General features: G+C 40.2%; 1 protein-coding gene across 1 annotated transcript; it reads right to left on the reverse strand.

Annotated features, from left to right (window-relative positions):
* Positions 1-7,029: 7,029 nt before the first annotated feature.
* LOC145982258 (uncharacterized) lies at positions 7,030-7,419 on the reverse strand. The gene has a single exon (XM_083115834.1). It carries the CDS (start codon positions 7,417-7,419, stop codon positions 7,030-7,032), a length of 390 nt encoding a protein of 129 aa, XP_082971960.1.
* Between the last annotated feature and the right edge of the window lie 5,695 nt (positions 7,420-13,114).

The following is a 13,114-nucleotide window of genomic DNA, read 5'->3' on the forward strand; positions in this document are numbered from 1 at the left end:
AATTTAGTTGATTTGATTGCAATCATTTCTAAATGGTGAAGCAAAATATGAATGAAATATCATTGATTCCCATGAAAAATAGCAATTATATTTTATATCTTAATAAACTTATATAAAATGGCATCCCATACTTAAATACCTAAAAATAGAGTTTTTGCGGATACACTTAAACAACTATACCATACAATGCCTTAGTGAATCTCTTAGTTATGTTGATATATTGTTTTTGTAGAAACCATATCCAACGTTGAAGGAGATGTCGTAAGTTCAACGATGTAAAGTAGGTAAAGCATGCACATTCCATTTTTCCTTTTATTATGCCAGACGGTACAGTATATTGTAATGTACGAAATTTGTCTCGAGTTAACGACATGAAATTAAAAATAGCAAAAAAAACTAAAAAGGTGAAAAATGACGTGATTGGAAAGAATGAGAAATATAAGTGATTTTAAGATTAAAAGACAAGGATTGAGCATCTCGTAAAATTCAAGCAAAATTTTAATTTGCGAAAATGAAAGCCTTTTTAAGCTGAAGGTATATTTTCTTCTAGTTGAAATTAAAATTTATTAAGCAAAAGTTACGTAAAGATCTCATAACATAGATAAAATGGTAAGACACCAAACATTTATATGAGAGATATGAAAACTATAGAAAAGATCAAAAGAATGAAAGAATTATGTCACATTAGAAATATACGATATTACCCGTTATCCAAATATATTACAGAGCATTACAATTGCAAAAATATTACAGGTGACGATGATAAATTATTTAAATATAAAACAGACAACAGTATATTATAAGTACACCTTGAAGAAAAAGGAATACATACATTATATACAGATATGCAGATATGAAAGTTTTCCAGGTACGTTTCCGTACGCAATCTTGAAAGTCTCTTTCTACAGGATTTGGTACGTTGAGGGACGAGGTGCTCCAACCTAGTCTCGCCTCTCTCACAACCTCACCTTCTCTCTCAGATTTTTTTGCGTTGTTTGCATATCAAGCTTAGTTTTTTTTCTGAGAGCTGTTTCGTCCCAAATTTGGATTATGGAAACTAGAAAAGGGTTATTCATTATGCAGGAAAAGAGATTTACAGCTTGGTAAATAGGTATGAACAGGGAAAGGAGAGTGGGTTCTATACCTTGATACCTATGTTATAAACCAAGGTGTATGTACTAATTAGTTATGACTCTCTTTCTACAGTACAGACTAAAAGTGTCCAAGGAAATTTATTTAATAAAATTGGTACCAAGTTTCTTTTAATGGAATTAAAGTTCTAGAAAATGCCAGCAAAAGCAACATTTTGATATCCAGCAAGTTCAAATTCAAGGTTCGATGTAAAATAAGTAGGAACTGAAACAATAATTCAGAATCAGAGCCATCAGTAAGAGGTAAATTCCTCAATATATCCAATGCAGTGGTGTATCTGATCTGAATAGTGACAGAAGTTGACTTTGGTGGTAACATTAGTACCTGAAAATTCCCATCTGAAGGTACTTGAAGAAAAGGAGTAGTTGGTATACGAACCGGTTTTGACATGGGAAGAATTTAATTTGGAAAAGGAGAAGACTGAACTAATGACATTTCTACAAAAAGGCTGTAAACAAGTAGACTTGTCAAAGTTCTTCCAAAGCAAACGTTAAGTTTGAATATTACAAGATAAACTAAAGTAATACAGAAAGGAGACCCTGAAACTGCGTAAATAAAAGCACATACGACTGAAACCAATTTCCATTAATACCTAGGAAATTATCAAAGTAAATTTCGAAAATAAATTTGGAATGGACCAAGTAACCAATGATAAGAGCAAATATCTGAGCAAAGGCACCAGTTACAAAATTAAAAAAAAAAAAGATATTTCTAGAGCAATCAAAGAAATATGCACAATAATAATTTAATTTGAAGGGAAGAGTCTAAAAAAATTAAGAAAGCCAAAATCAAGTAGAATTTGCCTCAAAACTATATGCAGGGAAGAACTTTCCAAAAAAAATTCAAAATTCAAACTTAAACTAGGTTGAAAAAATATTTCAAATATTCACACTAAGTTCTACAGCCCCCCCAATAAAAATGTGGTCCTGCAATATATAAATTGACAATCAGCAATCGGTATGTCTCTAAAACCATCTTCATGCTACTATGAATTTTCAAAAATTATAAGCTACAAAAATTATAAATATTAGAGCCCGATATAAAAATATTAATATTCGTAGAACCCTTACAAAATTACTAAAGTTGGAAACGTAGTGAGGTATTTGCCGCGTGGTTCACAGCACCTCAATTTAAATTAATGCAAACTGTACACTTTTAATGTATAAGGAGGACTAAGTAATGCCTAACACAGATACGGATGATTACAACGCAAATCAAGCTTCATATTCATATTAAATTCAGTTGGGTAGAAAAAAATACTACGCGAAATTTTCAAGTTTCCGTGCGCATATACGAACAGCATTACAATTGTTAATATTAGTGCCGCCACCACTTACTACACATGTCAGTATACCCACACTTATTGGTTCTTATGGCGAGGTTAAATTATCATACGCGTATTTCCATTTTTAACAATTTTGACAACTTTATTCAGTTATGTATTTCCTTTAACAATTCAATTTCCCGTATATTCGTCCTTTCTTAATGACTTTCAATTCATCAATAAACCACAACAAGAAAGGCGTAGTAATTGCTTTGCATAATACTGTTTTTTTCTCATTTCGTAAATTTCAACAATCGTTGTATTTGATTCCACGTGAATACATAACAAGAAAACTATAGCTTGCGAAACTATTCAATTGCTTAACGTGCATTTTTTGCTTAAAACCAATTACAATCTTTGTCCAGCTAAAAAATCGGTTAATTAACCAGTGTTCAACACTTTGTATTAGTGAGTCATAAACAGTGACCAGTACCAATGGCTTTCATTTTTACGTTACTGTTATTATGCAACTAGGCAAATAAAATAGGGAGGTAATGCTAATGTGATGCTCTTTAGACAGGAAGGTTACGGTAAATTTAGTTTCTTCAATTCAACGATTCTAATGTTAGGACAAGGCGTCGAAAATCATTAGCATTAGTGACGTCACTTGAGCAAATATATCACGATTTAATTTTAAGTACGTCTAAATGGCCCAATGTACTAGTTGAATACGCCATACTCAAATGTAAAATAGGTACATGGGTGAAAGGGGGGTTTCACTCGCACTATATCACGTATTCAAACACTAGTGAACTTTTGGATATCACATTATGTAACTAAATACCTTGGGAACATTAATGATGTAATTCTCATACATTTTTCTAAGTTCAGCAGAATTTGTCTAGATCCAAGTCCATTTTCAATGCATATTCAAAACGTATTGATCACCAAGAAGAATTTAACGAACTTTTCGAGTTTTTGCGCACACGTAAATTAAGTGCATCTGTCGTTGCCAGACGTTCATATATATTAGATCTTGACGCTGCTTATAAAATGAGTGAAATGATACTCCCCTTGCATCGCTCTTGCAGAAAATAGCAAAGTACCTCCAATACAAGTTTGAACTGCTGTTATGGTAATTTGGAATTGCTCATTTCTGATGCGTGATTCGAACTTAGTCGACTGTGTCTGCTTACTTCGCACTGCACTCTGAGTTACTTATTTATTTATTTATTTATTATATTGAACTCAACAGGTTTACACCAATTTACAGAATTCACATTTAAATAGAATAGTACAATTTCTTATACAATACATAGAATAACAATACTCTAGAGTTTCAGAACATATTTCCATCTATTTTTCTAGGCAATGTATTCATAACTGTTTTCTTGAATTGTGAATATGCCATTGTGAACAAATCGACGCTTTTATTCTCTTTCTCCATAGCATTGTAGACCGCAATCTGCCAACTGGCGTGATTAAGTAATCAGCCGAACAACATAACAGATACTGCCACCAGTAGCGAGTATTCTGAACTACGTCACTTTTCTTTGGTAAACATAGTGGAATAACAGCAAATAACACTCGGTGTTGAATATTGTAGGATTTTCGGTAACTTTGAACTAATAAACAATTTTTTTTTGCCTGGGACCCCGTCCGAGGTGATCATGCCGTCCGCCACATTGCAGTTCACATTCATTCTCTCGATGGCTAGAAATTTGGGAATGTTAGTGCCAATGTGCTAGATGCCAGGTTCAAACTTGGTACCTTTCTCAATCCCAGGATCTCTCCTACAGTATCCAGGTCTACGGTTTCTGTGGCAGACTGCAGTTACACCCTGTGGGTCACTGAGTTTTTGCGAGATAAGCACGGCTCTTGGCAAGTGGGTCTGCAAGGTAGACTGTTTGTAATGGCCGGGGGTGACGTTGATTTTTCTCGCTGCCGACTTTGATGGTGTTGTATTGAACCGTCACATTGGTTTATCAGGTACATGCTGTAGAATGCGCGAATGGCGATAGATTAAGAATAAATGATATCGTCGGTCGTGCAACGAGAGTTTAAGGACCGAATTCTCGGCAGCGAGATGGAACAATCCTATCGTGCTTCAGGTGCCACAACGCTTTCTTGAAATCCACATTCGTCGGGTTATTTATTCGTGACAGAACACAAGCATGGAAACACAGAGATTGTCGTAGTAGAGATTGGAAGCACCGAGATACATCACCAACCCAGCAGGTGGCACACTTCCGAATTAATTGAAAACGAAAGCATTACTGTTTGCTTGCTTGTGATAACATATCCAGTGGGTGCCAGGATTTTCGTAACTGTCCATTTTTACCACCCCACACTCTCTTTTCCTCACGTCGAAGGGTAGGAAATCGGACATAAAACGCCACTGAAGTTTTTAGTTCCCAACGGTTCGATCAGATATTCAACGTCGAGGTTGGACATCGGCTATTCTTTTCTTTCAATTTATTCAGATCTTCGAGGTTGGTTTTTCGCTTGATCCCCACTTCTTTCCATTTCTTCTCCATGGCAAGTTTGTGGCGTTTCTGCTCTTCCAGCTCGGCCTTGTTCTTCTTCGCGTCAATTTGAGTCTTGGCAATGACAGCACTACCTTCTGTGAAGCTACGTATCTACGGCGCACAGAGCAGCCAGGATGGCTGGGATGCAGAATATGAAACCTCCAGTCTTCTGCTGCTTCCGCGAACGCTGCATCCTTCTTAACTGAAAGTTACTGAGCAGCAATTTCCTTCCGTGGCCTTTGACCAGGCAAGAACTTTTCTTCTCCCTCTGTTTCTTGATGAGCAATCCATCAAGATCTCCGGGAGACTTGAGACTCTCGTAAGGCACCTGGTAAGCGACACCATTTGGTTTCATGGTGACAGAGTATGTTATTTATATATCATGGGAGGCATGGAAGAATGCGCACGCCTTATAAAATGCGATTAGGTGTGTGATGCTGTTTCCGCGTTAGTCTCATACCAATCGTCCGTATATCGTCACCTCCCCTCCCTCGCCTTATGAAGTTCGTCCATCTTATCGGACTTTTTTCGCCTGCAGACCAAAAAAGGGCATCGGGATTCTGTAAGTTTTTGATTGCGCTTATTTTGCGAAGATGGTCCATAAGAATAATCTCCCACAGGTGAAGAAAATTCTGGCGATATTTTGCTTAAGTCGACGGGCTTCGCAACATCCTCACATCCTTTGTTCTTGTACATAGATATTTTATGCATCAGTTCGAATAGTAGGTCTGTTATACGTGAGTAACTTTAACGGGGTGTTATCTATTTACTGGACCCATCCTTATTTTAGTTTTGTTCATGGCGATGGTCTTACATAACGTGTCAACTCGTACACCTAGTGAGGCGCCTCTGCTGACGAGTCTCCCGAAATTCGCGTGCTGTAACTTCCTGTCGCCATCGTGACTTGCGTCGAGATCGGTGTTTGATGTTAGCGATGCCGTGATCCTTTATGCAGCGTCCAGCGAATTCACACCATTGCTTCTTCTCTCCAGTCGCTTTTCGAGTTTGGTGCCGGATCTCCAGTACTGGTAACCTGGCAGGTGGGTTGCTTGTTGATGATGTCGTTCACGACACCTCGACCGTCGGCCACGTTCCAAAATTTTGGAGGCAGGGGGTTGATGATATTGATGAGGTATACTATGTTTTTCTTGTCGTTTACGATCAAGTTGCTGAGCTTGGAGCTGATCTTGTCAACAATGCCCATCTTCAAGTTGTGGAAATTTCGATTGCTGCCATTTTCTTCGCCTGTGATGACCAGCAAACGGTACACGAGCTTCCTCACGTCGTCCACCCAAACAAACCCCTTGGGCAGAGTATTGTAGTGTTTGACTCCGATGCCCGTTTTGACCTTGTTCCATATCGGCTTGATGAGGTTCCTGTACTTTTCGCGGCTGCTGGATTTTGCGCAATTCTGCGTGGTACAGGGCGTCCGTCTTGATCAAAATTTCTTTTTTTGTTTCTGTATTTTCTGTTGTTGGGTTTCTTCGTCATGTCGATAGCCACAAACCCAAAGTGGTCCCGGTACCAGCACGACTCGCAGAAATTCGAAAATTCGTTGTAGCTCAAATCTCCACCTGCATAGTCGTCGTGCACATCCTTGAGATGGAGGAATCTTGACAAAACACGCACACAAGTTTAGTGTTGTCTCGGAGCTATGCTAGGAATCTTGGAGAAGGTCTGTGTAATGTAGAAGCAGTCTGTGCCCCTGTAGCGACCTTCGGTGAAGATATTGCAAATCTCGTTCTGGTTTTTCAGGATCACATCGTCCAAGACCACCACCGAATTTTCGAGGCAGCTGTCCAGTGGTATTACTTCAGAAGCAAACTTGGCTATGCCCAGTACCGGTTCTGCTAGCTGCTGATATTTGGGTTGCTCCAAACCTTTAGAGAAAACGTACAGATGCCCGTTCTTTTAATCCAGCCAGTCGTGCACGAGCAAGAAGTTTTCCACAACCAACGTTGTCTTCCTGCATCCTGAAGGTCCGACGACAAAGCAGTGAATGTTGTCAGGCAGCAGCTCGCCATTTTTCCTAAAGCGTTCCGAAGATGAATCGGGCAGTCGGGCTCACCACGTCCCACGCGTCGATCATACGATCACGTCTTCCGCGTCAATCCAGCTTCTTTCCTCGAGTACCAGCCATTTGACCAGCAGGTTATTTCCTTTCCTGAGCAGCACCATCTCGATGAGGTACGCGTCTTTATGTTTTGTCTTCGAGAGCTCCTCCTCGTAGAATCGCTCTTTCAAGATTTCGTTGAGAGCTTCCTTCAATAGATACATGTGCCTCGTTCCCGGCATGACCCAAACCAAGGTGAAGAGTTCCTTTCTCCAGTTTATGGTGAAGCTTTCTTCAAACGAGGGCTTGATATTGCTACTCCTCATCTGGTCACCTATTTTGTATTTAGGTTTCTTGGTTGTAAACCAGTACTTGGGACAGTAAACGGTGGAGATCAATCGCGCTTCATCGGACTTGGTCATGTCTGCAGGTTTCATACGTATCGTACGGTGGACCGAGTTGTTGTAGTCGTTCAATACTTCCTGCAGCACGTCGACCCACTTTGTAGTTACCCAGAAGTGTGATTTTTTTGCCACATGTGCTGTTTCAATGCTCGGTTGAAGCGTTCTACAATTCTGGCTTTTACTTCCCTGAAGGTCGAGTAGTGCTGGTTACTGTGCTTTTGAAAAACTGTCGAATTACAGAGTTGTAAAATTCCGCCCCGTTGTCCGTTTGCAGGTAATGTGGTAATCTAGCACCTTACTCGAAAAAAGATTTGAATGATTCTGTAACACACAAACCTGGTTTGGCTTTAAGCAGCAGAGCCCATGCGTACTGGAAAAGGTGTTCATGACGGTCAGGAGGTACTTGTGACCCTTATTGACTTTGTTCAAGTTCTTCATATTACCGGGGCTCATTTTGACGAGGTTCGCCTGTCCCATGTCGTTGATGCCCTTGGTAACCACTGGCAAGCGTTCCTAGTTGAGACGTGCAGGTTTGTGCACCTCGTCAACAATAGCTTGCCTAGACATTGAGTGAGAGATTTCTGCAGAAGGAAAAGATTGCGAAAATGGGTTACCCTCGGGTTAAAATTGTTGGACTTAAAAGAATAGCCTGTCTCCACGTTCGACTCCCAAAACGGATAATTGTTCATTCTTGTGTATTTTATATTTCTTGCTACTTTGCAATGGTTATTTGGAGAGGTATGAATACCCAATCCTTTCTTTGCATGGTGAGAAGCGGCTCTTCGGGATGCTTTCCATTTTTCAAATATCTAAATTTGACAAACCGAACAGCACCGTTGAGGAAAAATTCGTGAGACTGGGTGTAAGAATACAATTTGTAAATGTAACGGCGCGTTCGTACGTCCCATGTCCTCGAACATTCGAAACACTTTGAAGTTCACCGTTTACTATCCCAAGTCCCGACCAACGACTACTTCGTTCTTCAGATACTGGATCTCTGTGACACACTGCACAGTTGACAAAATAAATATGAAACATCTAAAAATTCAAAAGGGAAGTAACAGTAAATGTCAAGTATATTTAAATCATTATGAGGAAAGGACACAAATGGTTGGAAATAAAGGGATATGGATAGTAGTAAATCAAACTCTCAGACGATTATGTTTATCTACGCACCTGATACAAATGTAAAAGTTTGCCAGTATATGAACTCCTGATTCATCGTTAGGTTGTTACTGTGGTTGTACTTATATTAACCAAAATGCAACAACGTAAGTCTCGAATACTTCCGTTACCACAGTGCATTGGCATTCGTCTCCTACGTTCGTCCTCTAGAGCCTGTGAATGGTAGCAGCTATGTTACCCAAATCCGGCTTCTCAGGCAAGGTAATATTTTAAAAGTATGTCCAGGTGCTGACTGGGCACTGGTGTCGTATTTATACTTTCCTATGCGAAATAAAAGGTTTTTGGAACATTTTTCAATATATATCTTTTTTTATTTTCATTTTTGCAAGCCTATAATGAACCTTACCCACTGGGAATCATAGATCTACTTGACAGATGCAGAACTGCGTGAACATCTGTAACATGCAACCCTTCCTCAATTATTCACGGTGGCTGAGAAGGTATCGCAAGAACCGAGAGCATAAGCAGTAGGTTTATCAGAAACTAGCATATACGTACATATGTAAACCGATTTACCCATTTAGGGTACAGGTTGACCTGAGCTACCAGCCTAACAGCAACCGAGTAAAAAAAAAAAAACTTACAGATATCTGGCACCTTTTTATACTCAACGGATGTTTACAATATACCAAGGGAACTTGGTCGATATATAAATGTATCCACCTATCTGCATAATTACATCATGCATTTTTGGCTTTTACAATTTTTACATAAAATTATTGAAGTTGTAACTTACATAAACTGTTAAAACATTTCTCCAATGCGAAAAATACCACAGAATGATTAATAGTGATATCTAAAAACCTGCAAATTAATTAGAGAAAGTTCGAATTTCGTACGTGGCACAATTAATGCAAGGTACGCGCAGATATTGAGCTCCTGCTTTAGAAATGGATCCACGACCAGATTAGACTGGGGCGACCTGTAAAAAATGAACCTGTACATATCAACCTTGATTGTCAAATATTTGATATATAGCTCCTCGCAAATAGCCATGTGTTACCTGTAAGTGTAATAAAAATTGTTGATGATGATAATATTTGACATGCAGATTGAAAAATAATCCTACACTAAAACTACATTTAGAATATATTTTATACCATTTTGGTTTGCATCTCCTTCCCCTTCGGATGACTGTTGGACTTCTGGCGTTCCTAGGTTGCGGTATTCTGGATGATCGGTCCACTGGACACGTTTATGTATTTCTTTTACAGCTCATATTATGGTTTGTAGTCTGCTCATATTTCAAAAAATGTGTATGTTTACTGCTAAATAGCCGCCAATTGTTTTACCGCAATAAACGACGTCGCAAATACATTTTGTTAGATAGCCATCATTCAGGCGGAAAGCAGGATTTCTTAAATGATTCTAGCCCAGAAACGGAACATTTACGAAAAAGAGTTAGTGGGAGATGTATTTCGTTTTGATGTCCTGTGTCCGTTAATGACACCCTATATAAATAGTCGTTCGGAAAGTAAGTTCCATCATGAATGAAATGAAAAATATAAATGGTAATATCATGACCTTATAGGGGTGAGAATATATACATGGTACAATATTCACACATAATCGCCATAAGAATTCAAGCACGCACCACAGCGATATACCAAGTTCGTTATACCTCTATCCGTTTCCGCCTTAATGCAGAACAATTGGGAAACTGCACCTTTCAGTTCTTCCTCAGTACCATAATGTTTTCCTACAAGTAATGCCTTAAGGTGGAAGAACAAACGAAAATCACATGGGGGTAAGATCAGAACTGTAGGAGTTGTGGTAGATTTTCCCAATGGAAGGTCGTCATGAGTTCCTGAGTTGCATTTGTCACATGCGTACGAGCATTGTCGTTGATGAGAATGACACCCAACTGAACATGACACGTCATTTGTTTTGGATTAAACGAAGAAGGTGTTGAAGTGTCACACAGTAGGTTTGGACATTTTTGTGCTGTTCACGCTCCATAACTTCCACAAGCAATACTCCATGCCTATCCCAAAACACAGTGCACAAGATTTTTTTCGTAAACTTTGGTTTTGGTTGCATTTTCCGCGGTGACGCTGAGGCACTCCATCATGCTTCGTTTCTGTTCTGGGGTTGCAAGAAAAAAACATGTCTCGTCTCTAGTTACAATCCGATCCAACAACTCTTCCCCCTCCCCACAATATCGTTTCAAAAACTCAAAAAACACTTTCCATTCTTTCCTTTTTGGCATTTTCGAGGAACTGGTGATTGACCCAACAGTTACACACAAATTACGAAATTTCAAATTCACTGTTACAATTTCATACAGCACAGTTCTGGAGATTTTTGGAAACTCTAATGACAGCTCAGACAAAGTGAATCGTCTGTAGTCTCTAATCTGGTCTTCCACTAAACGAACCAAATTGGGTTTTGCAATAGACGGTCGACCTCTTCGTTCATTATCATGAACGCTAACTCGTACACCACGAAACTGTCTCACCCATTTTCTTACGATTGAAGCACTCATTATTCCTTCTCCATACAACTTACAAAACTGACGGTAGATCTCCGCAGCTGGAACATTACGTGCATCCAGAAAACGGATCACGGACCGCACCTCACAAGTGCCGGGGGTTTTGATTGTCCGAAATATAACAACACGCGCACTACGCACTACTCTCCTGGCCAACTAGCCCCAGACTGACGTCTGCACTTCACCTCTGGCTACACAAGACGCATGCGCATTCACACTGCCCGCTTGCAACGCAATGGTATTCATAAGTGGAACTTACTTTACGAACGACGTAAAGTATATTTATGTGTAAGTAGTATAGAGTAACCCTTTCTGCAACATAAAGTGGTGCATTTTTAGAAAGTGGTGAGGGGTTATGGGCCTATAGCGTATCCTCCAACCATGTATTCTGGGGGAGGGGGTCGTTGCCTTTAACTACGTGGCGTAGCATCGAATGGACCCACGGCATAGCCTTTCACGATGTATTTTGAGGGGCCATGGCTTTCACGATGTGTTTAAACCTCATGGTAAGCGGAGATTACAAATCTGCAACCAGATTTTGTATAAATCTTGCCGTTTTAGAGATGGGCCTAAATTCCGTCGCCATTTTCAAATTCTGAATATTCTTTGTATTGAGATTTTTACTCACATCTAAGTGTACATTAAACATCAGCAACCAGAGTGCAATGCAACCCAATGAAAATCTCCTATTAAGATTTTCACTTTTAAACGTAACCAACAATTTGTGAGTTGGCAATATTGATTCTATCATGCACAATCTATTACGAACTAAACTAACCTCACTCACCAACCCACATATAGTTTACAGAGTAAGGCAGCTGTAGATAAGGTATAGCCATAAATAGTTGACACATTACTGAAGCGCATCTCGATGAGGACGAGGAGTGGTGGAGGCTAGCGGGCACTGTGGCAAGTGCTCGCGATCGGAAACTTAGTCATGGAGGTGTACCCTATCGTCGATATGCGTCACTTGTTTTTCAATATCCACGAGACTGCCCTCCAGAATCTGGGCTTTGAGCAGTAGCTGCGCGCCATGTCCCTCCTGATAGAGGTGCGCTACCTCGAGATGCCAAAGTGTGTCGCCGAGGCTTGCTTCGGCACCCGACTCGGACGTGGATGCACTCCTTGACAAATTTGCCTATTCTGCAGTACTCGCGAGTCTGTTGGACCGGTGGATCTTCTGACGAGCTTCTAGCACTCCGGATCTGGATGTGGCTAAACGCTATTGCCGTAGGATCCTCTCGCACAAGAGCAGGAGGGGTTTGCCGAGGTGGGTAGGTACATCTTGTTTTGCCTGAGCACGATGTGGCACTCTACTCAGAAAACATCAGATATAAATAACATATTCCTCAAAATAAAGTACCTTACTAAAATTATACACACAGTAAGATCGTACATTTCACCTACAAAAATATCACACATAGTAAATAACATACCCCAAACCTTCATGCCATGCCGTCTACGAGAATTTGCCCTACGTGGAAGACAGGTGTTTCAAGCGCTCATTACGCGATGCACTGTCGTACCTGCGTGCCTGGCAAGTGTTGGACTGTGACCGATCCTTGTCCTGGGCTTGGTAAACACTTAATGACTACAAACCTCAGCAAGCACCGGCTTATGTGCTCCTGGAGTACCGATGTTGCAACCGTTTTCCAGCCGCCAAGCCTCGAACAAAACGAAAGCGTTTCTTCTTGCAGACGCTCCACCTGCCAAGCAAGTTTTAACTATGGTGAAAGCGACGCAATCTGCTTTCGGGCAGATGTTGTAGAACTTCACTATGAAATCGCACAAGCCGTGCGACGGACGTACATTTTCGATGTATGCGCTGGCAATGTTGGTGTCCATCCTGAACCAGAAATTGTTCCAGCACCCCATCAAATTCACTATTCTGCTGTCCTGCGATTATGCAAAACCGGCAAATGAACATTACTTGTTTTTCCATCGCACCTAGGCAAAGGTGCTTCATCTGGCGAATATCACGAACGTCGAGGGCGTATATTACAATCTCTTCGACACGATAACGCGAAAGCAAGAGGA

Source organism: Lepisma saccharinum, unplaced genomic scaffold (assembly GCF_977018435.1).
Source record: "Lepisma saccharinum unplaced genomic scaffold, izLepSacc3.1 HAP1_SCAFFOLD_32, whole genome shotgun sequence".
Taxonomy (NCBI): Eukaryota; Metazoa; Arthropoda; class Insecta; order Zygentoma; family Lepismatidae; genus Lepisma; species Lepisma saccharinum.